Here is a 26,278-nt window from a genome sequence, read left to right on the forward strand (position 1 = left end):
TGAGTCCATCGATGCTGCCACTTGGCCAATCCATCTCGTTGGAGGTCTTCCTCTTTTTCTCTGACCCTCCACCTTAACAAACATGATATCCTTCTCCAGCGACTGGTCCCTCCTGACAATACGTCCAAAGTATGAGAGACGAAGTTTGGCCATCTAGTTAAAACCATAAACAAATTATACATGTGACCAAACTATACATGTACCAGTCCTTACAGTGAAGGCTAAATACTTGAGTCAGTCCTTTGCAAAATGTGCCCTGACTTTGTGGCCTATGGCTCAGAAAAAAACAAGGGCAATTTGTCCCTTTCACCAGTTTCTTCTTGATAGAAAGTCTAAAATTTTTCATGATTGTTTCTCACACAGGAGTCATGGCTGATCGGAATCCATCTAAAAGGTGCCAGGCATACAGCCAGCCAGGCAAATGTTCACAAAGGGGATTTTACATTGTCAGCAAGAGCAGAAACAGGCATCCTTCACTCTAGCCTGCTACTGAGGGCACACTAGCCTCTCAGCTCCCTGGAGAGAAGCAGGCCTGCTGGAGAAGCCAGTGGTCCAGTAGCTTCCCCAGAGATCTCCAACTTCCCATGTCATCATGGAACAAACTGGAACTAGAGTTCCAGCTCTTCTGCCACACCCACCTATTAAACAGTTCCGTTTCCTGGTGATACCCTTCATAGTTTCAGAATGTTCTGTAATCCTCCATTACTGCAATCACAAAAAGCACAAAGGAAAATATAACTGCTGGGAGCTTCAGGGAATTGTGCAAAGAACCCTAGCTGAGGTAAGCATGCTGGGAGCTGGAGGCTCCTGTTTCCTCACTGTTTCCATAGCGATGTATACACACACACACACACATACACACACACACAAAACCTGCTCCTAAGCCCATATCTAAAGAACAGATTTCTACTCAAGGAGCAAAAGCCATGACACTCCCCATAGAACTACAAAAACATTTGAGGGAGAGTTTCCTCTTCCCTGAAAATGTGTAAGGTTTATTATTTGTTTGTGGACTAGTACTACTTCTCCCCTCCTCTTTCTGTTTACGTTTCGCCTCACGTCATAAACGAAGGGTTTAAAATTCCAGTGCCTGCAGGGACCAGCCAAGATAGAGATGCGTCATCTCAAGGAGGCAACCGGCGCTGATTTTTGTTTTGTTTTTCACTACTTAGGGAATACAAGCCAGATTTGGTCATTTCTCAGAATTTCTCAAGATCTAAGCCTAGATTTTTAAATGATATTTTCCAGTTGTTAAGCATTAGTAACAAATTTGAAACAAAATTTAAGGACTGCAGAACAACAGCACACATCTACGAGCTGAATTTGCTCAATTTGTACATCAGTCACAAGTAGTTTAAACCACCTAGTGAGGTTTTCAGAATTGTTTTCTGAATATCTTTGTTACGAATTGGGCTGCTAATCTCAAGGTCAGCAGTTTGAAACTATCAGCTATTTTGCGGGAGAAAGCTGAGGCTTTCTGATCCTGTAAAGATTTACAGCCTCAGAAACCCTGTACAGGATCGCTATGGGTGGATATTGTTGTCATTAAGCACCACTGAGTGGATACCAACTCATAGAGTTCCAGTATAGGGTTTCCAAGAAGCAGTTGCTGGGTTTAAGCTGCTAACCTTGTGGTTTGCAATTTTGTGCTGATCCTTAACCATCAGCCAAAAATCATTAAAGAAAGGTCTTCATTAACATTTGACTTTGTATTTTACTATCTTTTATTAGATGATTTAAAAATACGTTAAAGGCTAAAAACAACATTGTTGTCATAATTGCTAAGTGTCGTTGAGTCAGTTCCAACTCATAGTCACCTAGTATAGGGTTTGCGAGGAGTGTCTGGTGAGTTTGAAGTGCCAACTTTTTCAGTTAGCAGTCTAAGGCAAACGACTTTAAATTCAATCACAATCAGTTAAAGTCCATATTGGGGGCTAACAAATAAATTAATGTATTTTCAAATTCATTCTTAATTTCAAATCAAGTATGCTCAAATTCAGTTGAATATAGCAGTATTTTTTAAAATACTACTTTGTAAAAGTCAACTTCAAGATGAAAAACTTCCTTCCTTTTTTACCAATCATCAAACACCCCCAAGAGTCTCAGGAGTCCTGGTGTGGTGCTGTAGGATAAGCACTGGACTTCGAACTGTAAAGTTGGGAACCCTATATAGGGTCTCTGTGATTTGCAACTCAGTGGCGCTTAACAACAACAATAACAAAGGTCACAAAAGGATAGAACATAACCAGTTGGCATCCAGTTGACTCCACTCATGCACTCCCATGAGTGTCAGAGTAGAACTGTATCCCACAGAGTTTTCAATGGCCGACTTTGTTCAGAAACAGATCGCCAGGTATATCTTCCAAGTTGCCTCTAGGTAGATTCATACCTCCAAACTTCTCATTAGTAGCTAGCTGACTGTGCTAGCTCAGGAACTTTAAAGATAGAGTGTAACATTCAGAAAAAGTCAAAGAATTTTAAGATGCCTGGAAATATCACCACTTTGACCAGTTAATTAATGTGGGAGTGATCTAAGCAGTTATTTTGCATGTTGTTTGTTTTTTTCCTCCCAATATGTAGTGGCTATGTTCCATGCAATGGCAGACCCTAGGGATCCCACCTTAGATTAGGATCCCCCAGGAGCAAACTCTTAGACAAAAATTCAGCTGAAGATACTTCATCTGGGAGATGAAGGAAATGCTAGGATGCGTGTGGGGAGTAGGGGGAGGTGAGACAAGAAAGGAAAAATAGCTAATACAGGTGACTTATTGAGCCAGCTACCTACTTGGGAGATTGGAGCATAACCGTACTTGGGAAGCTATGGAGGTTAGTGCAGAATGCAAGGGACAATGAGAAGGGACAAATCCCACCAGTAATGGTTAAGGAGTGTTATAGCAGGCTTGTGGGTAAGGTAAAGGAAAGCCTTCAGATAGAAACATGTAGGTGCTGTAAGTGGAGCCAGTGTACACTGCTGTCTAAGGCTACAGGGACATGGGTGGGTCACATACCTAACTTCATCACCCTTCCTCCTCTATCTTTGATACGGACAATTGCCATTTTCTCAATGTTTTGTAAAGTATGAGGGGGCTTCAAAATGTTCGTGAAAAAATTCCATTTTGAAACCCACTTCATATCATGCAAACTCAACTTTAGGATGAGTCCCTTAAAATCTTTGAGAATGGAAAACTTGAAATGTTCTTTTTTATAAATGACAATTAGCTGGATGTTTAAGATAACAATTTGCACCCTCCATACCCTGAGAATGAGAGGTAAGGTACATGTACTTCAAGGAGGACATTGCTTGGGCATCTGGGTGTATGGCATGCAACACAGGTTCCATCTTCTAGTCACGTATGGCGAAGGATGAGAGAAGAGGGAAGTGGGTAGAAAATCCCTCCAAGGGGACACTATTTAAAGACCATCTCTTTATGGTTTGATTTACGTAACATGTGGTTACTTCAGTGATTTCTGCTTTCATAAGGTAATGTCACCTTCACAAGTCTTTCTCCTCTGAGGGATTCTTACAAAGGGCCAACTTATTAAATGTTAAATAAGAAAACAGTTGTTGATACATGGGGGAGACTGCAAACATGTAATGAAGCAAAGTTTAAAAAGAAAAAAGAAGAAAGCAATTGTTTATTATTATTTGAAAAAGAAGAACTCATGTAGAAACACAGCTTGTGGCATAAAAGCAAACCTCAGCAATTCTGCTCCAAGTGTTAACACACTGAACTCATAAAGAGAGTCTCCATGTCTTTCATTCTGGGTCACTGACTCATCTTAACCTGAATAAACTTCAGCAAAGTTCTGTGTCTCCGTCTCCGTCTTAACTGGGTTAAGAGTTGACAGGGTTGGACAGAGAGCAGTACTCAGTAAAGCTATTGAGGTATCTCTTGGGACATGTGGGCACAATTTCAAAAGTAAACAGTTGGCTGTGCAGATGTGTCATCTCTTCAAAATACCTATTTAAAGTTCAGGTGCCCAGTCGATCTGCAGCAACATACCAGGTACACAGCAAACACAGAGGACGAAACACAACTCTCATTTTTATTTATATTTTATTTCCCTTTGACAAACATTAAGCGGCTTGTTGAGTTTCCTGAATAATTAAAAAAAATTTTAATCTGGAAACAATTAGCTCTCTGCTCATGAAGAGAGAAGAAAAAGCAGGGATTACTCTCCTGGTAACCCTTACAGGGGATGGGGGTGCATGGTTTCAAAGTGGTGGGTGGTAATGTCACTTAATAGATTTTGCCTCCAGGAGTTCTGAGAACTTTGAAACCCAATTACACTAGTCAGAGACCTTCTCAATGCAAATGGCAGTGAGCTGGAACCAGATGATTGGGAGGTCTTTAATTAGCACGTCAGGAAGTCTCCTCTTCGCTCCCACAAACAGGAACATCTTTTTTGGATTCTACGGTGGATACTATGGTTGTTGTTGTTGTTGTTAAGTGCCGTTGAGTCAGTTCCAACCCATAACAACCCTGTATAGGGTTTCCAAGGAGTGAGCTTGAACCACCAACCTAAACGGCTTTGCAGTCTGGCGTATTAACCCACAGCGCCACACCAAGACTCCAGATACTATGGTGCTTCCTACTAATTTAACAAGTGGAGAAAAATCTAGCCAAAAAAACTAATTATTTTCCTCTAGTCACTCAAATGTGATATTAAATTCTACAAACATTTTCCATTTTGCTCTGTGAATCCACCACCTGTCTGTCAGGTTGTTGTACTGTGGTTGTCTTGTGTGTTGCTATGATGCTGGAAGCTATGCCACCAATATACCAGCAAAATCATGCATAGTGGACGCTTAGTGAGATGAACCGACAAAATACTGCAGTAATGGACTCAGACATGCAGGTGACTAAGAGGATGACCCAGGTCCCAGTAATGTTTCATTGTTATACAAAAGGTTGCCGTGAGTCCGAGTTGACTTGAAGGCAGCATCTCTCTGTCCGACTCAGAGCCTCCTTTTCAGTGACTTTAGTTCTTGGACTAGGGAATGTATCACTTTCCCAGGTCTGTGCTCCTCTGCCAAATCTCGAGCAACAGGCATGCTGTCACCTTTACTTCTTGGAAAGAATTTACATCATAGCAAAAATCAAATCACAGTTACTTGAAACAAAAGGGAATTTTGTTTTGAATTTCTTGGATTATAATAAAGATATGATACCTAAGGCCCATAAAGGAGTTCAGAGACCAGGTCTTGGAGGAAAATCATTTACAACCCCAGCAGATTCTTCTCTTATGAAGGGCTGCCCATGAACTCTCACACCAGACTATGTACCTGAAGGTTTAGGAAATGGAAAGAAAGTGAATTCAGCATAAAAGCAAGTTAGCTCCTTAGAAACAAGATTCATATCTGATTCATCTTTGATTCCATCATGCATTGCCATGCTTGTTAAATATTCAAATGAATCATGGTTTTATGTCAGAAATTGTGTTGTGAACCAGACTTGTGTCCATTCACCATTTATTCATGCATTAACACTTCATTCAAACTTTTTAAAAATCAGCCAATAAAAACTTTATGGAACATGATCTGATTCACTTGCTTTAGATACATCAGCAGGAAGGATCAATCGCTTGAAGAGGATATTATGTTTGGATAAGCAGAGGGTAAGCAAGTTTATGGTGAGTTCTTTCATATTATAGGCTTTGTGCTAGGAGCTGGAGATGTGGGAGGGAACCCAAGTTAAAAAAAAACATCAACAAAACAAAAGACTCATAGTCTCTGTGTCTGATTGATCTAGTTACCTTAGCAAGAGTTCAAAAGAACAGGCATTCCTTCGTCACTCAACAGATATCTTGAATACTCACTGTACGTGGGGTGTTGTACTAGACATTCATCATGTATGAAGAAGCTAATAAAATGGTCAAAAATCTCTGCCTTCATGGAGCATATGTTGTAGAAGGGGATGATGATGAGAAGCGGTTTGCAGAAGCATGAGGCAGGGTCAGGAGGTAAAGACTGAAGGAGATATTGTAGTTTTGTGCCCTGTTATCAGTAAGGAACTCACTAAGAGCAGAGGACTGAAAGAAGGTGGTGAGGAAAGCCTTACATTTCAAATGTAAACTGCCACCACCCTTCCAAACTTCTAACCCTCTCATCTGAACAGCTGTCTAGTCATTCTTTGGCCAAAGCCTCAGAAGAATTGATACAGAAGACAAGTAACTTTTTTGTACAAAATGGAGATGGAACTGAACCATAGTTGGTTCCGGTGGAAGCTTCACTTTGAACTGTCCTACCTGGCGCTGGGTTAATGTGCTAGACTGCAAAGTCAATTTGAACCACAACGCCAGAGGTTTAAGCTTACCAGCAGCTCCTTGGAAACCCTACACAGGATCGCTATGAGTTGGAACCAATTCAGTGGCACTTAACAACAATCTGGTACAGGAGAGCAGACATGCTACTTGTATTTGTCTAAATGATGAAAACATAGGCTTCATTTTGTCACCTTCCATGAGTACCAGCAGGGTAGCCTGAATCTAAACATAGCAGACCTTCCCAAAGGTCTATGTGTTGCTTCACACAAAGAACAACATCACATCAAGAAGGAGTAGTACCCTGGTCTTATTTCCCCCACAAATGTTATAAAAATACATGTGTTCTCTTTTCCTTCTTGTATCCATTTTCAGTTGAAGAAATTTTCACCAGTTGGGGCTTGTTACTTCACGCTTAAGAAACCTACAAACCACAGGAAATGAGACCTTGACAAAATGCAGATGATATGGACAGTTGAAATGTGCTGGGGCCCACTTGGCCATAGGGACCGTTAGCTAGACGAGAAATGTTCTGATGAAAGCCTTTGGCTGTCATGAAATGGCTTAAACGGACAGGATTTCCTGCTTTTGTGATCAAAGTGGTGTAACCCTCAAGGCCTAGACAGTGCAGGTCAAGTGCAACCTGGAAGATAATAAGGATTCCACAAGATATCCTTGACTTTTAAATACATTTGCAAGTCCTTTGAAAAGTATTTGCCCTGTTTCTAAAGCAATACATGAGCAAGATTGAGCCAGTTATTTAAAAAACACATTTAACTTTTATTTTTGTAACATAGCCATCAGAAAGGACACAACTATTTTTTTTTAAAAAAGAATTCTCTTTGAAAATCAAAGTTGAGTGGAAGTGTAAAGTGTTATAACAACTGTGGCAAACAACTTGGCAGTTCCTTAAAAAGTTGACCATAGAACCACTCTATGTCACAGAAATCCCAGTTCCAGGTGTATGTTCAGAAGAAGTAAAGGCCGGAACGAAAACAGAAACCTGTACACCTATGTGTATTATAATACTTTTCACACACAATAGCCCAAAGGTAGAAACAACCATGATGTCCATGGGAATACAAAACATGACATTGTTGTTGTTATATGCCGTGGTGTTAGTTCCGACTCATAGTGACCCTGTACAGGGTTTCTGAGGCTGTAAATCTTTATGGGAGCAGAAAGTCTCATCTTTCTCCCGCAGAACAGCTGGTAGTTTCGAACTGCTGACCGTGAGATTAGCAGCCTGATTTGTAACCACTACACCACCAGGGCTCATTATATAACATGATACATACATATAATGGAATATTGTTGTTGTTGCTATTAAGTGCCGTCGAGTTAGTTCTGACTCATAGAGTTCCTACATAGGGTTTCCGAGGAGTGGCTGGGGGTTTGAATCATTGACCTTGTGATTAGCAGTTCAGTTCTTACTCAACCATAAAGAGAAATTAAGTCTTGATGGATGCCACAACATGGATGAAAGTTGGAAACATCATGCCAAGTGAAATAAGTCAGTCGTAAAGAGGCAAATACTATAAGATTGATCTCACTTATATAAAATAGGCAAATAATAATCAAAGCTTATTCATGATTACCAGGGATGGAAGAGAGGGCATAATGGGAAATTTTTGCTTAGGAAAGAGATTGAATTCCTCTTAATGGTGGTGGAATGATTTACAAAAGGGTAGCAAGAATGGTTGCACAAACGTAAACAATGTAATCTGTCAATGAATTGTACATAGAGAAATTAAGGCAATGTATATTTTGTTGTGTCTTATATGGTGGCCTTGTGGGTTAATGCACCAGACTGCAAAGCCATTTGAACTGCAAGGATGGCAGTGCAACCTAACCAGCTGCTCCTCAGAAACCCTATACAGGGTTGCCATGGGTCAGAATTGACTCGATGGCACTTCACAACAACAGTGAAAGAAAGAAGAAAGCCTAGCTGGTCTAGCTGGTCTGTTCATACCTCTCTGTCCACAAATGAATGAATGAATAATGAAGATAGATGTGCCACTGCTGGAAGGTTGTAAATTTCTCTAGAAACAGAATTTATGCCATAGAAATAGAAACTATTACATAGCTCCTACTCATTTGGCTGCAAATCAAATTAGCAAGGGCAGGTTCTACAATTGCTTTACGTCAGCTGTAAATGTCAATCTCTGTACTCACAAAGAAATGTTAAATGTAAATTTTATTCAATACTAATGGCTTTTATGGACTGTTGAATGTATACATGGTTCCAAAGACTTTGCAGTAGAATAGAAAGAAAGTAGACAATGGCTCATCAAAAAATGCTCTCTCTAAAGTTTAAAAAAAAAAAATAGAGCAATGATAGAATTTTCTGTGACAGGAATGCATTAGTTGGAAAAGGGGAAAGAGAGTGGCTTTGGTAAAGCAGTTCCTGAGGCAGGCGGCCCTCAGCCCAGATGAGAAGATGTTTCCTTCCTGGTCCTCAGCTGCTTCCCATACTCACTGTTACCCTCATATGGTCTCTTTGTCAGCCTTCAGATTCTGTGTTTTCACTGCTCTCCCTCTTTGGAATCAAAGTCTCCTACTTATCACTGTTAATAAAATATCTTTGTTTTACTCTCTATTGTATGAACAACATCATAGCCTTGTCAAAGGAAACCAAGTATGGAAAACTTCCATCTACAATGCCTCCCCCAACATCACATTGCCTCTTCTCATGGGCCTGTTGCCTCATCCTTCCCTTTCTTTAGGCAGAGGCGATGTGTACCAAGTTATAAACATAGCCCAGATTCAGTTTTGTATTTTTAAAAATATAGTTATATATTTAATATTGTAGCAGAAGAATATAAATGACATATTTCAATAAAGGATCTACCCTCATATTTAAGTAGACAGAATTCCTGCTCTTACAGAGCCCCCAGTGTGTGATGGCTAATGCCATGTATCATCTTGGCTAGGCTATGATACTCAGTGATTCGTCAGACACTGAAGTGGTTGTTTTTCCATAACATGATATCCTATAATGGGATTGATGGGATCTGCCAAGCAATTGAAAAAGGTATTTCCTTGGAAATGTGGTCTGCTTCCAGTATATAAATAAATGTTCTAGCAAAACTCACTCCTTAGACCCTGTACTCTTCTCATTGCCTGACCTGGGACATAGCCTGCTGTCTGACCTGAAGATTTTGGCTTCACCTGTCCTAACAATGCTGTGAGCCAGCAGAGGTCTCCAGCCTGCTGCCTCACCTACAGATTTAGAACATGTAGCCCCTTTCTTCATATATATAGCACATCTCTCTGATTTTGCTATTCTAGATAATCCAGACTAAGACATGCTGCTGGTGGTGGTGGTGGTGGTGGTGTGCCATGGAGTTGGTTCTGACTCATAGCACAACCCTGCATAGAGTTTCCGAGGCTGTAAATTTTTACAGGAGCAGTGAACCTTACCTTTCTCCCAAGGAGCAGCTAGTAGATTTGAACTGCTGAACTTGCGGTTAGCAGCCCCCCTCATAACCCACTATGCTACAAGGGCTTCTTGACTAAGACATGGTCTAATGGATTCTGCACTGAGTGTCCCATGATTTATGCCCTTGCAATACTCAGACTGCAAAGTCATTTGAACTGCAAGGTTGGTGGTTCGAGCTCCACAGCTGCTCCTTGGAAACCCTATATAGTGTTGCTATGGGTCAGAGTCAACTAGATGGCACTTAACAACAACAACATACTCAGGTAGAAAAGGTGGTTTACTATGAAGTGTCATTACAGCAGAGAAATAGACCTCCCCACCACCACCTCCATCCTTCTTCACATGGTCTCTGATATTTAAAATCCATTTAACAGATACCACATGTTTCCATTCCATGGGTATATATGAGACTTAAAAACACCAATCAGTAACCAACCACACAAAGAATGTGCCATCGTGATGTACATTCATACAGACTACGGGGTGCAAGTCTGGCTGCACATCCTTCTGGTGGCAGAGAAACTGGGAGCCAAAGGGAAGTCCACTGAGGTGAAGCAGGGGACAGAAAGGACAGATTGGAGGCAGAGGTCAACCTCGTCTCCCTGACAGATCCACCTTGCACTGACCCTGCTGAAATGAGACCCATGCTATATCACATTAAAAGGGACTTGTTATAAATGGGCCATCCTATCCATTCTGCTAATATATCCAGGGAGTCAAGGGGAAACACTACCTGGTTCTGAGGAGGCATCAGGATCCTGTTTATTACAGACAGGTCACTCAGGAATGGTTGTTATTGTGTACCATTGACTAACTCCCACTCATAGCTACCTGCTAGAACTTCACCCACAGAGCTACCTCGGCTTCATATTTATGGGAACAGATCACCATGTGTTTTCTCCTATAGACTGATTGGTGGGTTTGAACCACTGAGCTTTGATTAGCAGCTGAGAGCTTTAACCATTACACCAGCAGGGCTCTTTCAATACTTACAAATGGCTCAGATATGCAGATATACATCTGTGCTGAATTATTAGGAAGCAAAGTCCAGGTAATGATTCTGGTAAAGATTAAACAAACTCCAAGTTAACCAGCCATAGCCCCCTGGGTGGACCCTGCAAGTATAAATTATAGACCACAGGGTAAAGTGTCAGGCACAGAAGGTCATTACCAGAAAACATGGGCCGAACTCCAAATAGACATCACTTTGGATTCAGTTTACAGTATTTGGTTTTCATTATATAAACATCCTGGCTCATGTATCTCTTCTTCATAAATGAACTTCATAGCTGTGCTTTTAGGCCCAACTCATATGCCACATTCTCTTAGAAAACTTACTGGATCCCCCAAATTGAGTCCATTCTCTCTTTCGTGCTTTCACTCTACTTACTCTTCTCTTTTACCAGATAGTATGTTCTACATTTTGGGCTTTGCTTTCTGTTTTATAGATTCTACTTAAGTATCAACACATAGAAAAGAAAGGGAGACTTCTGGCAAGATGGTGGACTAGGTAGATGCACTACATGGACCCTCTACAATAAAGACACAAGAAACCAAGTGAAACAGACACAGATGAAAATCATGGAATGCTGAACTTCAGTGGAAAGGTTAGAGAAGTGGACTCAGTACTTGCTGGGAGGAGAAGCTGAAAAGGGAAAGTAAGAGAGGGAGACTGACTGGTGAATGGCTGGCCAGATGCAGCACAACCATCTTGAACTTTTGTGACCAGCTTTGGCAGTGGCCCAGCAGAACAGACTCACACAGGTGCCAGGAATGGTGCAATTCCTTCTTTCTCCCCACGCTCCCCTGGTAACTAGAAGTGTGGCCAGCTTCCACCCTCCTTCACCCCCACACAGACCCTGTTCTCCAAGTGTGAGCTATCCCATTTTGAGGTGGTGGCTGACTGTGCCATTCTGGTGCCTGGATTCAGGCAGACTACAGAACTTGGAGAGCCATGAGACCAGCATTAGTGTAGCATAAACCCTCATAGGCAGCCACCCTGTCCCCAGCTACCCTGAATCCTAACAGACACTGAAACCAGCTCCACCAAAGGCCTCCACAAATGACTTCCTGACTGAGTGCCCTGAACATAAACAATACCTCGGCCTGTAGGAACTCCAGCCAGGGCCAGGAACTCTGCTGTACCATCCCTTATGAGTGCCTTGGCTTCAAGGAGACCCCAGAATTTTCTCCTGATTCTAACAGCTGTATTGGATTTTTTGTTTGTTTGTGATTTGGAGTTTTTCCTTTCTTTGTTTTATTGTTTTTGTTTGTTTATTCTTTCTTCTCCTTCTCCTCTTCCCAGTCCTTTGAATTTTAACTGTTTCTATTTCCACATTTGTTTTTACTTCTTTTTTCTTTTCTGGTTCTCATTTCCCCTCTGGTTCTTATTTCCTTTTGATTTTTCTTCATTACTCTGTACTCTCTCTTTTCATCTTCCGTCTCTCTGTTTCTTCTAAGTGTTCTTTTTAACATTCCTTCCTCTTATTTTCTCTAAACAGCTCCATTTTCCTGTGCATTTTTGTTCTTTTTAATTATCACATTTTTTTTTTTCCTGGCTATTGCCTGTTTTTATTTCTCTTTTTCCCTTTACTGTTTTCTCTTTTCATTGTTGGTTGCTTGTTCATTATCTTTTTTTTTTTCCGTGTGTGTGTGGTGGTGATTTCTCCTTGTTCCCTCTCCAAAAAAGACAGCAACTGTGCACATACAGCTCAGCTAAAACCATACTCTCTGCAGTTCTACCCATTGGGCAAGAGGCAACGTCACCTGCTATACCACCTTATCAATTATAAACACAGCCAACAACAACTAAACCCACCTTAAACTGAAGTGCATGAATGGCAAATGGAGAACAGTACACACATTTCCATTCTCTAACTACACCCAAAGGAGACAGTTGATGAGAACCTAAGAAAACATCAACAGGCAATCATCAATTTAATATAAATACCACAAAGTCCCAGAGACAAGACACAATGTTAGCTCACACAAAGAAACAAGAGAGAATGGCACAACAAATGTCCAAAATACAGATCCAGAAAACATTTCTGAAGAAGAAAAAATAATGGAACTAACTAAAAAAGAATTTTAAACAATGACATTTAGGTGCCTTCAAAGGACTGACAGAAAGATCAGGGAAAGCAAAGAGAACACAGAAAAACTTTAGAAGAATTCAGGAAAATACAACAAGAATAAACAGACAAAATAAATGCAAAATTTGAAACAATATAAAAGCTGCAATTAGAAATCCAGAAAATTAATATTAAAACTTCAGAAATGGACAATACATTGAAAGGGCAAATGAATAGATTTGAAGCAATGGAAACCTGAATTAGTAAACTTGAAGATAAATATTTCAATAATGTTTTTGTTGTTAAGTGTCATCGAGTCCATTCCAATCCACAGCAACCCTGTATAAAGTTTCTGAAGAGTGGCTGGTGAGCTTGAACTGCCGATCTTGCAGTTCAAATGACTTTACAGTCCAGCACATTAACCTGCAGTACCACACCAGGTCTCCATTTCAATAATAGTATGTTATAAAAGCAATCAGAAAAAAGAATGAGGAATAACTTGGGGTGGTTGGAATTCCAGAAAAGGAAAAGAGAATAAAAAGTATACAGAAAAATTTCAAAGGGTTGTTGGAAGAAAAATTCCCTAACATCATGAAAGATGAGAACATAAGCATACAAGAAGTTGAACAAACCCTAAACATGATAGAATCCAAAAGAAAATCACCCAGACATATCATAAGCAAACTTTCCAAAACCAAAGACAAGGAAAGAATCCTGACAGCAGCTCAGGAAAAAGAAAAGTTACCTACAGGGAAGAATAATAAGACTAAACTGATTTCTCAGTAGAAACCATGCAGGCAAGAAAGCAACGGGATAACACATACAAAACTCTGAAAGAAAAAAAATTGTCAACCAAGAATCATATACCAACAAAGATGTCCCTTAAATATGATGGCAAAATTGAGACAGTTCTAGATAAGCAGAAATTAAAGGAATTCGTAATAACCAGACCAACTTTACAAAAAATACTAAAGAGTGTTCTTTGGACTGAGAACCAACAACAGCAGAAAACAACCTGTGATTAACATACACAACACCTCACAGAACTCAATCCAGATATATAAATATTTCATGTAAAACAAGCCTACAAGACTGAAATTAGGGAACCAGATCTATCCATTTATAATGAAGTCAATTATAAAGCAAAAAGAGGCAATAGAATAGATACAGAAATTCCAAATGTTGAGGAAGTCAAGTAGATTTCAAGTTAAATGGACTGTTTCAAAAAGAGGGAAAAAAATTAATAAATTACAAGATACCTCAAAAAATTATTACACTTTCACATCAATACAAAAAAAGAGGAAAATCAGAAAGATTTAGTAAACATTAAGACAACGGAAATGAAAATGGAAAGAAAATCTACAAACAAAATGAAATCAGTGCAGAAAACTATGTGGAACTAAGAAACCAGCACCACCACACACACAAAAATAAATCAAGCAGAATGACAGCAATTAATTCATGTTGTTGTTGTTAGGTGTGGTTGAATCAGTTCCTACTCATCACTACCCTATGTACAACAGAACTGAGCACTACCTGATCCTGAACAAGTCTCACAATCTTTGCTATGCTTGAGTCCACAGCTACTGCCACAGTGCCAGTCCATTTCATTGGGGGACTTCCTGTTTTATTCGAATCCTCCACTTTACCAAACATGATTTCCTTCTCCAAGGATTGGACTCTTCCGATAATATGTCTGAAGCATGAGAAATGAAGTCTCTCCATCCTGATTTCTAAGGAGTATTCTGGTTGGACTGCTTTCAACACAGATTTGTTTGTTCATCTAGTATCCCATCGGAGTTTTAATAGTCTTCTTCAATACCATAACTCAAATGCATCTATTCTTCTACGGTCTTCCTTATTCATCGTCCAACTTTCATCTGAAGTTATTGAAAATACATGGCTTGTGTCAGGCACAACTTAGTCTTCAAATGAGCATCTTCCCTCTTGAACAATTTAAAGAGGTCTTGTGCAGCAGATTTGCCTAATGCAGTAAGTCATTTCATTTCTTGACTGTTATTTCAATCATGAGTGTTAATAGTGAATCCAAGCAAAATGGACCCGTTGACAGTTTCAATCTTTTCTTCATTTATCATGATGTTATTGGTCCAGTAGTGAGAACTTTTGTTTTCTTTACACTGAGGTACAACCCATACTGAAGGCTGTGGTCCTTGAGCTTCATCAGTAAATATTTTAAGTCTTCCAGGCTTTCAGCAAGCAAGCTTGTATCATCTGCATATCACAAGTTGTTAATGAGTTTTCCGCCAATCTTAATGTCATGTTCTTTTTCATATAATTGAACTACTCAAAGTATCTGCTCATCACATAGATTGAATAAATATGGTAAAAGAATACAACCCTGGTGCACACCTCTCCTAATTTTAAACCACCCCACGTCTCCTTATTCTGTTTGAATGCCTGCCTCTTGGTCTATGCACAGGTTTCTCATTAACATAATTAAGGGTTCTGGAATACCCATTCTTCACAATGTTATCCATGATCCATACAGTCAAAAGCCTTTGCATAATCAATAAACCACAGGTAAACATCTTTCTGGTATCCTTTGTTTTCAGCCAAAATCCATGCAATGTCAACAATGATATCCTTCATTCCAAGTTCTCATCTGAATCCAGCTTAAATCTCTGTACTGTTGCAGTCATTTTTTAATTATCTTGAGCAAAATTTTACTTGCATATGATATTAATGATATTGCCTGATGATTTCTGCATTCCGTTGGATCACCTCTCTTTGGTATGGGTATAAATATAGAGTTTTTACAATCAGTTGGCTAGGTAGCTATCTTCCATATTTCTTAGTTTAGATGAGTGAATGTCTCCAGTACTACATCAGTTTGTTGAAAGATTTCAATTTTCATATCATCAATTTCCAGAGCCTTGTTCTTTGACAATGCCTTCAGTGTACCTTGGATTTTTTTCCTTCCGAGTCACATGCTCTTTATCATATGCTGCCTCTCTCTTGTAATGGTTGCATATTGACCTTTTGTTTTTGTTTTTGTTTGGTTTCTTTTGGTACAGTAACTCTGTGTATTCCTCCCATCTTCTTTTTATTCTTTCTGCACCATTCAACCTTTTGCCCACAGAATCTTCAATATTGCAAGTTGAGGCTTGAATTTTTTCAACTTGAAAAAAAGTTCTTCCCTTTTGGTTTTTAGCTCCAGGTCTATGCATATTTTATTAGAATACTTGACTTTGGCTTCTTGAGCTACTTGTTGATCTCTTTTACCTCCTCATTTCTTCCATTTACTTTAACAACTCTATGTTGGAGAGCACGTTTCAAAGTCTCTTCTAATATCCATTTTGGGTTTTTTCTTCTTTCATATCTTCTTAATGACCCTTTGCTTTCTTTGTGTATGATGTTATTGATGCCATCCCATAATTCTTCTGGTCTCTAGTCATTAATGTCTAATGCACCAAATCTGCTCTTGAGATGATCTCCAAATTTAGGTGGGATGTGTTCAAGGACATATTTTGCCTCTCATGGACTTGTTTTAATTTTCTTTAGCTTCAGCCTGAACTTGCATATGAGTGTCTGATAGTTTGTTCAATAGTCTGCCCCAGCCTTGTTTTGGCTGGTGTCTCTTCCCACAGATGTAGTCAATTTGATTTTTTTGTATTCCATCTGGTGCGCTTCATGTGTATAGTTGTCTGTTGTTTGAAAAGGTGTTTACAATGAATAAGTCATTGGTCTCGCAAATTTTTCTTATGTGAACTCCAGCATCATTTCTATCACTGCAGCTATAGTTTTCCAATTACTGATCCTTCCTCTTTGTTTCTAACCTTTGAATTCCAATCACCAGTAATTATTAGTACAACAGACAATTTCACGTTTGATCAATTTCAGACTGAAGAAGGCATCCAAATTAGCAAATAAGAAATAAAAAGCTCTCTCTAGTTGCAGATGATATGTTCTTATATTTGTAAAATTCCAAAGACTCAGCAGGAAAATGATTGTGACTCATTGACAGATTCTGCATAGTGGCAGGGTATAAGATCAACATGCAAAAATCAGCTGGATTCCCATACCCTAATAAAGAGAACTCTGAAAAGGACATCAGGAGGAAATACCATTTACAACAGTCACCCAAAAGATAAAATATAAATCTAACAAATCTAACCAGAAAAAGAAAGATCTATACAATGAAAACTATAAAACATTATTACAATAAACTGAAAGAGACCTCCCAAAATGGAGGAATATACCCTTAACATCATGAAAATGTCAACAATATCCAAAGCAATCTAAAGATATAATGCAATTACAATCCGGAGTCCAACATCATTCTGGATAAACTAACCACAAACTTTATATGGAAAGGAAAGATAACCTGGATAAGCATAGCATTATTAAAAAAGAACAAAGCAGAATGCCCAATCAAAAACCTACTACACAGCCACACTAGTCAAAACAGTCTGGTACTGGTAGGATGAAAGACACAGGATTAATGGAACAGAACTGCGAACCCAGATGTAAATCTACTCACCTATGGTCAGCCGATTTTCAACAAAGGGATAAAATGAATTAAATGGGGAGGTAGTCTCTTCAACAAAAATTTAGTAAGAAAAATTAAGTAAGACCCATATCTCACATGATATACAAAATTGAACCCAACATTGATTAAGTAACTAAATGTAACGCCCCGAACTATAAAGATCATCAATGAAAAAATGGGGACAAACTTAGGGACTCTGATACATAGCATAAATATACTATCAAACATAACTGAAAACACACAAACAGAAGACAGAATAGATGACTAGGACCTTCTAAAAATTAGATACTTACGTGCATCAAAGGATTTCACCAAAAGAGTAAAAAGAGAACCTACAGACTGAGAATAAAAATATTTGATAGCAACACATTAGGCAAAGGATTACTCTCTAAAATTTATAGAATGCTTGAATGCCTCAACAAGACAACAAATAATCCAACTTAAAAATGGGCAGAAGACATGAACAGACAATTAACCAAAGAAGACATTCAGGCAGCCAACAAACATGTGAAGAAATTCTTATGATCACTAGCCACTGCTGTTGTTGTTAAGTGTCATCGAGTCGGTTCTGACCCATAGTGACCTTGTATAGGGTTTCCAAGGAGCAATTGGTGAGCTTGAACTGGTGACCTTGCAGTTCAAACCAACATTTCAGTCCAGTGCATTAACCCATAGCACCACACCAAAACAATCTCACTCAAGTATTAATAGCAAAGCTCATAAAAATAGATAACAACAAATGTTGCAGAGGGTGTAGAATGACTGGGACCTTCCTACACTGCTGGTGGAACTGTAAAATGGCGCAACCACTGTGGAGAACTGTATGGTGCTCTTTCAAAAAGTTAGAGAAAGAAATACAATAGGCTCCAACAATCCCTCTACTTGATATATATCCTCAAGAAAGAAGAGCCATGCACGAATAGATAAATGCACACCCACATTCACTGCAGTACTATGCACAATAACAAAAAGATGGAGACAGCCTAAATGTCCATCAACAGAACGGTTAAACATACATGGAATACGATGCAACACTGAAGAATTATGACAAATTTGCAATATTACCTCCCAACATGGATGAACCTGGAGGACATTATGCTGAATGAAATTAATCGATCACAAAAGGGCAAATACTGGATGAGACCACTATTGTAAAAAGTTAAGTAAATATTTTCTTGATAAAAGAAACAGTCTATGATGGTTACCAGTGGAGGGGGCGGGGGAAGGGAAGGTAAAATTATTCACAGGCTACAGGGTAGACACATATTAATATGGGTGATGGAGCAAGCAACATATAACAAGAGGGAGGTTGGCAGAGGAACAAGGAAGGTAGCAAGAGATATAGGGAGGAATACAAGAGTTAAAATGAACAGATATGAATACTGTTAACTGGTAGTACATGGAGGGGATTGCAGTCATTGTAATGAAGCAAAGTATATGATTGTTGAATGTAAAACTGATGATCTGCTCTACAAGCCTTCACTCAATTTACAATAAAAACTTTTTTAAAAAAAAAACAAACCAAAACCCCAAAGATGTGGCTTTGATGAGTAAGGTGCACCTGACCCAAGTCTTGGTCTTTTCACAATTGTCTCATATGCATATGAAAGCTAGACAATGAATTAGGAAGACAGAATAATAGATTCATTCAAATTATAGTGTCAGTGAAGAATACTGAATATACTGTGGGCTGTCAGAAGAACAAATAAATCAGTATTAGAAGAAATGCAACCAGAATGTTCCTTAGAAGCATCATTTGGAAAGATAGCTAGGAAAGGACATCAGCGTCGACAAGGACAGCACTCAGTGGGCTGGACTGCTACAAAAGCCACAACAAAGGGCTGAAACATACCAGTCATCCTGAAGGTGCTACAGGACCAGATCACATTTTACTCTGTTGTACATAAAATCCCACTGCGTTCGAACCAACTTGTTGGTAACTAACAACAAAAAGTTCTGTGTTGGCAAGACTTCCACAGCTTCCTAGTTCTCTATAATTAATATTTTACTTGTTTAAAGGCTGTAATTTCTCTGTGATTTTCATAGTACTTTTAATTTATTTAACAACTAAGTTTCTCATTTTCCTGTAGCTCTATAGGCATGAAGTCTCACTGTTACATTTACCACTTTTAACTCAGCTTGAGTCCCTGGGTGGTGCAAGCGGTTAACATGCTTGACTGCTAACTGAAAGGTTGATGGTTCGAGTCCATCAAGGGGTGCCTTAGAGGAAAGACCTGGCTGATTTAGGAAAATCAGCCACTGAGAACCCTATAAACACAGTTATACTCTGACATACATGGGATAGCCATGAGTCAGAAATGACTTGACAGCAACTTTTTTTTTTTTTTTTTGTAAGCTGAGTCTAGCTCCTATCACAGTGCTGTGGGTTAATTCACCAGACTGCAAGGTCAGTTTGAACCACAAGGTCTACAGTTCAAGCTCAGAAGCCACCCCTGGGAAAACCTACACAGAGTAGCTACGAGTCAGAACCGACTTGAAGGCACTTAACAACAATGCCAACAGTATAAACTCAATAAACATTTCTATACAGGCTCTCTCTGAGATGGAATCATTAGGCAGCACTTAACAACAACAACTATTTATATTTGCCAAATAATTTAGCATGCATATGACTCCCAACGAGAAGGACTGGCCAAGTGGCAGCATCGATGGACTTAAGCGTGGCAACAATAGTGAGGTTGGCCCAGGATCGGGCAGTGTTTCATTCTGCTGTGCATAAGGTCTCTATGAGTCAGCACCGACTTGATGGCACCTAACAATAACAACCTTATATCTAACTGGATTTTAAAGAAAGGATCATAAACAAATAGGTTTGAATTGAACAGACTAAAACTAGTATCACAGTACACTAAGGATGCAATGCATTTACTCTTTGTTCAGGACTAAGTTCTGAATAAGGAAGAGGGACTCAAGAGCAAGTGATAAAGCCAATGGACCCAAGCATGTTTAAGGAACAACGAGAAACTCCTGCTTGAATGAGTCCTAGCAACACAGTAGGTTAAGCATTGGGTTGCTAACCTATCAGCCATTCTGAGGGAGAAAGATGAGGCTGTTTGCTGTCCTTAAGATTGACACTCTCAGAAACACTGTGTAGCAGTTCTACTCCATCTTATAGGCTCATTTTGAGTTGAAATCAGCTTGACAGCAGTGGATTAATAAGGTTATTATCAAAAGACTTTTTGTTTTTTTAGAAAAAGGCATTTAGTCATATGTCTGAAATCTAAACCGCACAAACTAGATGGCAAAAAAAATGGCATTACAGATTTCTAAGAAACTTTGTTCCTCATTTTCTGCTGAATTATTTTTCTTAGAAATCTCTGCCTCCAAATGTATTTGCTGAGGGGAAGGAAGCTTTACCACTACATCTGATTTCTAGTAATGTACAAACAGTAGACTCTTTGAGAATGAGATCTCTCATCTCCACCTTGAGATGTCATGAAAGGATTCACTGGAATCAACCCAGGTCCTAGAAAAACCTGCTTGAGTGACGGTGCCTTCCCCATCGCCACTCACAGGGTAATCTAGTTTTATTGTTATTAAGTGCCATTGAGTCGATTCTGACCCATAGAAACGTTGTATAGAGGTTCCAAGGAGCAGCTGGTGAGTTTTGAGTTTGAACTGCCAACCTTGCAGTTCAAATGGTTTTGGTGCATTAACACACAGCACCAGGCTTTAGGTGTGAACAAATGTCCTCAAAATACAATGGACATTTAGCCGAAGGGGAAATTAGCATTTGTAAGAATAGCTGCGAACATGTTTACTACAGTGGTTGATTCTCAGAATCTCTTGGTTGGCCAAATTTTCATTGAGCCAGTAATGATTCTCATCCAGGCCTCCTTTTCTAGCTGTGGAATTGAAAATCAAAGGTAAATATGCCAAAATGGGACTCAGGGGTATGGTAAGCATACCTGCCCCTATGGTGCCCTTGCTTCTAGATTCCAAAATATATTACAAACACCATGAACTCTGTGGAATCCTCTTTGATCTTCCTTCCTGAAAGCAAATGTAACTGTTTCCTCCCCAGGTCTTGCAGCAGTACTTTGGTTATATCAACTTATTCCCAGGATTTCTCATGTTCTAACCATGAGGCTCTAGACATCATTAGTCTCATTGTGGCAAATGCCATGTCTTTTTCTTTTTTATACCCCAGAAATCTAACAACAGGTATGAAGTTGGTTCATATAAACCCAACCCATTTGCATTCCCATTACAGGAACAGGATGCTTTGCACATAGTGTATACAAGGGACTCACTCATTTAACAAGTATTTACTGAATGACCATTGCATGCTAAACACTATTCTAGATACCAGAGATATCAACAAACAAGACAGCAGGGTCCCTGATCTCTGTGAGATAATTAGCAAATAAATGATTTAGGATAGTGATAATGTTGTTGTGAAGTGCTGTCAAGTCGGTTGAGACCCATAGTGACCCTATATAGGATTCTCGAGGAGCAGCTGGTGAGTTTGAACCACTGACCTTGTGGTTCAAGCCAACTTTGCAGCCCAGAGCATTAACACACAGCACAACACCAGGACTCCTGGGATAGTGATACATGCAATAAAAACAAATAAATAATGGGCAGTGGGAGAAAGTGATTTGGAACTACAAGGTGGTCAGCTAAGATCCCTTCTTTGAGTGGACATCTGATTGATAAGAAGGAGCCAGCCATAAAGGCCTGCCAGGGCAAAGTGCTCAAGGAAGAGGCACTAAAATAAAGCAGTGTTTGTTATTCATGGGTTTTGGGTGGGTTAGGGAGGAGAGCAGAAGAAGATGGTGTGGTTTTGTTGTTAAGTGCAGTCAAGTCAGTTCTGACTCACAGCGACCCTGTATAGGATTTCTGAGGAGTGGATGGTGAGCTTGAAGCACTGACCTTACGGCTCAAACTGACTTTGCAGTCCAGCACATTAACCCACATTGCCACAAAAGGACTCCAGAAGAAGGTGGTGGTGGTGGTTATGTGCCGTGGAGTCGGTTCCGACTCATAGTGACCCTGTACAGTGTTTCAGAGGCTGTAAATCTTTACGAGAGCAGAAAGCCTCATCTTTCTTCTGTGGAACAGCTGGTAGCTTTGAACTGCTGACCTTGCGGTTTGCAGCCCGATTGGTAACCACTACATTACCAGAGCTCCTTCCAGAAGAAGGTGTAGGTGGTTAATTCCTAATTCTTCCTCTGTCTATACCAGAGAAGGGTGCCACTTTTCCTCTCTCAGCAGGCTTTTTATTACCATTTCCCGATTCTTAATTCTGTTCCCTGTTTCACATTAAATTACATGAGCCTCTGCCAGCAGCAAATATACCTGGAGGGGAGGGAGTGCTTTTTTTTCAATATGGAATGATATAAAACACCAAGTTAAAAGCAGCTGAACATAGAGGCTAAGAATATTAAGATTCAGTTTTCATTATTATGTGCACTCAACTAAAGTTTATTTTTATGACCATTCCATTGTTCTGTCATCACTGATCTTAGTCAGAAACTGTATCAGAGAGCCGGTCCTTTGCTCCTTTCTATTTCATGCTGTTGTTACAGTGTACCATCTAGTCAATTACACAGTAGAAATGTTCTAGAGAGTGTCATAGACTAAAACGGAGCAAATTGCCAGGTCTTTTCTCTCATGGAGCAGCTGATGGGTTCAGACTGCCATTGGCAGTCAGGTGTTTAATCATTGTGCCACCAGGGTTCCTTAATATTTCTTATGGTGGTGGTGGTGATGTGCTGCAAATCTGTACGGGAGCAGAAATCCTCATCTTTCTCCCGCAGAGCAGGAGGTAGTTTCAAACTGCTCACCTTGCAGTTCACAGCCCGATTTGTAACCACTACACTACCAGGGCTCCTTGATATATCTCATAAGAAACCCTATTTTGAGGTAAACAGCTTTAGCCTATACCCTAACATTAACAATGGAGTCCTGGTGTGGCGCTATGGGTTAATGTGCTGGACTGCGAATCGGTTTAAACTGCAAGGTCGGTGGTTCAAGCTCACCAGCCACTCCTTGGAAACCCTATACAGGGTTGCTATGGGTAGGAACCGATTCAAGGGAATTCAACAACAACAAAATTAAGTATGGAGTTCTGGTGTGGCACTGTACGATAAGCATTTGATGGAAAGTTTGGTTTGAACAGTAAGGTGGTGGTTCAAGCTCACCAGTCGCTCCTCAGAAACCCTATACAGGGTGGCTATGAATCAGAATCAACTTGATGGCACCTAACAATAACAACAAATATTAAAAATCATTTGTTTGTAAACTTGTATATAACTTATATTTTCCAAGATAACCATAAATATGTCAGTAAGGAGCTACCTGGGAATCCCTGGGTGGCACAAATGACTAAGCACACAATGAGTAGCCAAAAGATTGGCTGTTGAAACCCACCCGGAGGCTCTTTGGCGGACAGAACAGGCCTGGTGAGCTGCTTCTGAGAGGTCACAGCATTGAAAACCTTAGGGAGCATTTTCACTCTGAACACAGGAGTCCCCATGAGTCAGAATCGACATGAGAGCAGCAGCTACCAGCAATAAGGACATGACTTATTTTAACACTACCACAGGTGACGTTCCTTCATGGGCCTCATTGTCTGCTTCTTGTTGAGTATGTGGTCAAGAACTGTAGTCAATTCAGAAAAGAAAAAGAAGCTATTTTCTGCACCATGACCAGATTGTCCAGATGTCATGCCTGGAATATATCAAAAGTGACATTTCTAGTCATGTTTCCAATCATTTGGAACATACAGATTTTCCTATGCCATCTGCAGAATTTCTGGATACTTTGAGCCATGCTGTCACCAAAGCTCAGAAAAGGAGTTACACTGAACAAACTCTACCTGATGTCGTCTTCTGTTCCAACTCAAGGCATTTAGGTTCTTGAAATTCCTCTTCTTCCTACATTCCAGCCCGATGTGTTTAAAAAAAAAAAAACAGGGAGAATTTTTTTTTAATGTATTAATTTATAACAACATTTTTTGCAAACCAACTAAACCTACTAAGTACAGATTACTAATTCAGATCAAAGGAGTTCTGGTGGCATCGCTGCTAAGCACTGGACTGCTAACTGAAAAGTTGGTTATTCCAACCAACCCAGTGCCTTCACAGGAGAAAGATGTGGCAATTTATTCCATAAACATTACAGCTTAGAAAACTGTAGGGTGGAAGTTCTCCTCTGAAACCCATGAGGCTTCTGTGAGTCAGAATGGACTTGAAAGCAACTGAATAAAAAATTTTTAAATCTAATCAAGATCTGAAAGATTGGACCAAGAAATGAAGTTGTGAACAAGCAAACACTTAAACAATAGATATTGTGTGATATAGTTATGGGAGTGCCTGGTTATATAACTCCAGGGTGTCATTGACATGGGAGTGTCTGTAGATGTTACCGCTGAAGTAGTCACAACCCACTAGCCTTCTGTGATTAGTACTTTGGGGGACTTCAGTTACTTTAGGCCTTGCTAGTGTTGTTGTATGCCATAGAGTCAGTTCCAATTCTTAGCAACTCTGTATAGGGTTTCCGAAAGCAGGTGGTGGTAGAGGTGGGGTTACCCAGGAGAGAGAAATTCTGCCAATAATGTAGAACAAAGAGAGCTGCTTTATTTTTCATAATTCAAGGAGCTGACGACATGGCACTTTTGAAAGTACTAATACAGTTCATGGTTATTTTCATCTCTGGGAAACTGGGGTTGAGTTATGGTATGATGTTCTTTAAGCTAATAATTGCTTTTTCTCCTGAGTCACTGATGGGTGTAGTGCAGGCTAGGAATAAGGAAGGTAAATAAAGAGGAAAGTCTAAATGCTGCTTTCCTAATTTTGTCTGCAAGATGACTTTAGACTGATTCATTTATTTATTTTCCTTCATTGAACAAACATTTGGTGAACGTGTGTCATTACCATTGGATCTTAATCTTTAGAAGAGATTCCTTCTAGCAAGGCTTGAATTATATTTGCAAGCAGTAATTACACAGTCCCGTTTATAGCCTAGTACACTTCTTATACATACTTTGTTCTTCCTAAAAATTTGCCAAATTCCTGACTATAGTAAAGCATAAGGGTGTGAGTTTTCCATAAATAATAATAATTGAGGCTACTTTGTGACCAAAGCAGAACCATGGAACTCAAAATTGGTATTATAAATCATAAGATCATTCCCAAATTTGCTCTAAGTTTGCCGCCTCCTAGGCATATTCGTCATCTAGTGGTGCTATAACTGAAATACCAAAAAGGGATGATTTTTAACAAACTGAGATTTATTTTCTTACAGATTAGGAGGCTAGAAGCTTGAATTCAGGATGCTGGGTCTAGGGGAAGACTTTGTCTTTCTGTTGGATCTGGAGGTAAGTCCTTCCTTATCTCCTAGAACTTCTCTTCCTGGGTCATCTTCATATGGCTTAATATCTCTCTTCCCTCTTTTCCTCTTGCTAGTTTGCTTTTAATCTCTTTTAAACCTCAGGAGAGATTGACTCAAGATCCACCCTAAAGTAATCCTGTCTCACTAACATAACAAATACCACCATTTCCAAATGAGATTGTAACCACAGCTACATCATGTTGTTATCCTTAGGTGCTGTCTAGTCAGTTCCGACTCATTGTGACCGTATGCACAACAGAACAAACACTGCCAGGTCCTGCACCATCCTCACAATTGATGTTATGTTTGAGACCATTGTGACTGCCACTGTGTCCGTCCATCTTGTTAGGGGTCGTCCTGTTTTTTTGCTGGCCTTCCACTTTTCCAAACATGATGTCCTTCTACAGGGTCTGATCCCTCCTGACAACATTATCCACAGTTCAAGAGATGAAGTTTCACCATCGTGGCTGGAATTCTGCCAAGACAGATCTGTTTGTTCTGGGAGTCCATGGCATTTTAATATTTAATAATCCACACAATGCACTGATTCCTCTACAGAATTCTTATTCACTTTTTTTTTTTTAACTTTTACATGAATACAAAGTGACTAAAAATACCATGGTTTGGACCAGG

General features: G+C 39.6%; 1 protein-coding gene across 1 annotated transcript in view; it reads right to left on the bottom strand.

Moving 5' to 3' along the window:
- The window catches only part of LOC102823278 (involucrin-like), a 337,127-nt gene that overhangs the window by 173,010 nt on the left and 137,839 nt on the right, over window positions 1-26,278 (bottom strand). The window contains exon 2 of the mRNA XM_006872594.1: window positions 24,132-24,189. Coding sequence (XP_006872656.1) covers window positions 24,132-24,189 — 58 coding nt within the window. The remainder of the gene's footprint in view (window positions 1-24,131; window positions 24,190-26,278) is intronic.

Source organism: Chrysochloris asiatica, unplaced genomic scaffold (genome assembly GCF_000296735.1).
Source record: "Chrysochloris asiatica unplaced genomic scaffold, ChrAsi1.0 scaffold00206, whole genome shotgun sequence".
Lineage (NCBI taxonomy): Eukaryota > Metazoa > Chordata > Mammalia > Afrosoricida > Chrysochloridae > Chrysochloris > Chrysochloris asiatica.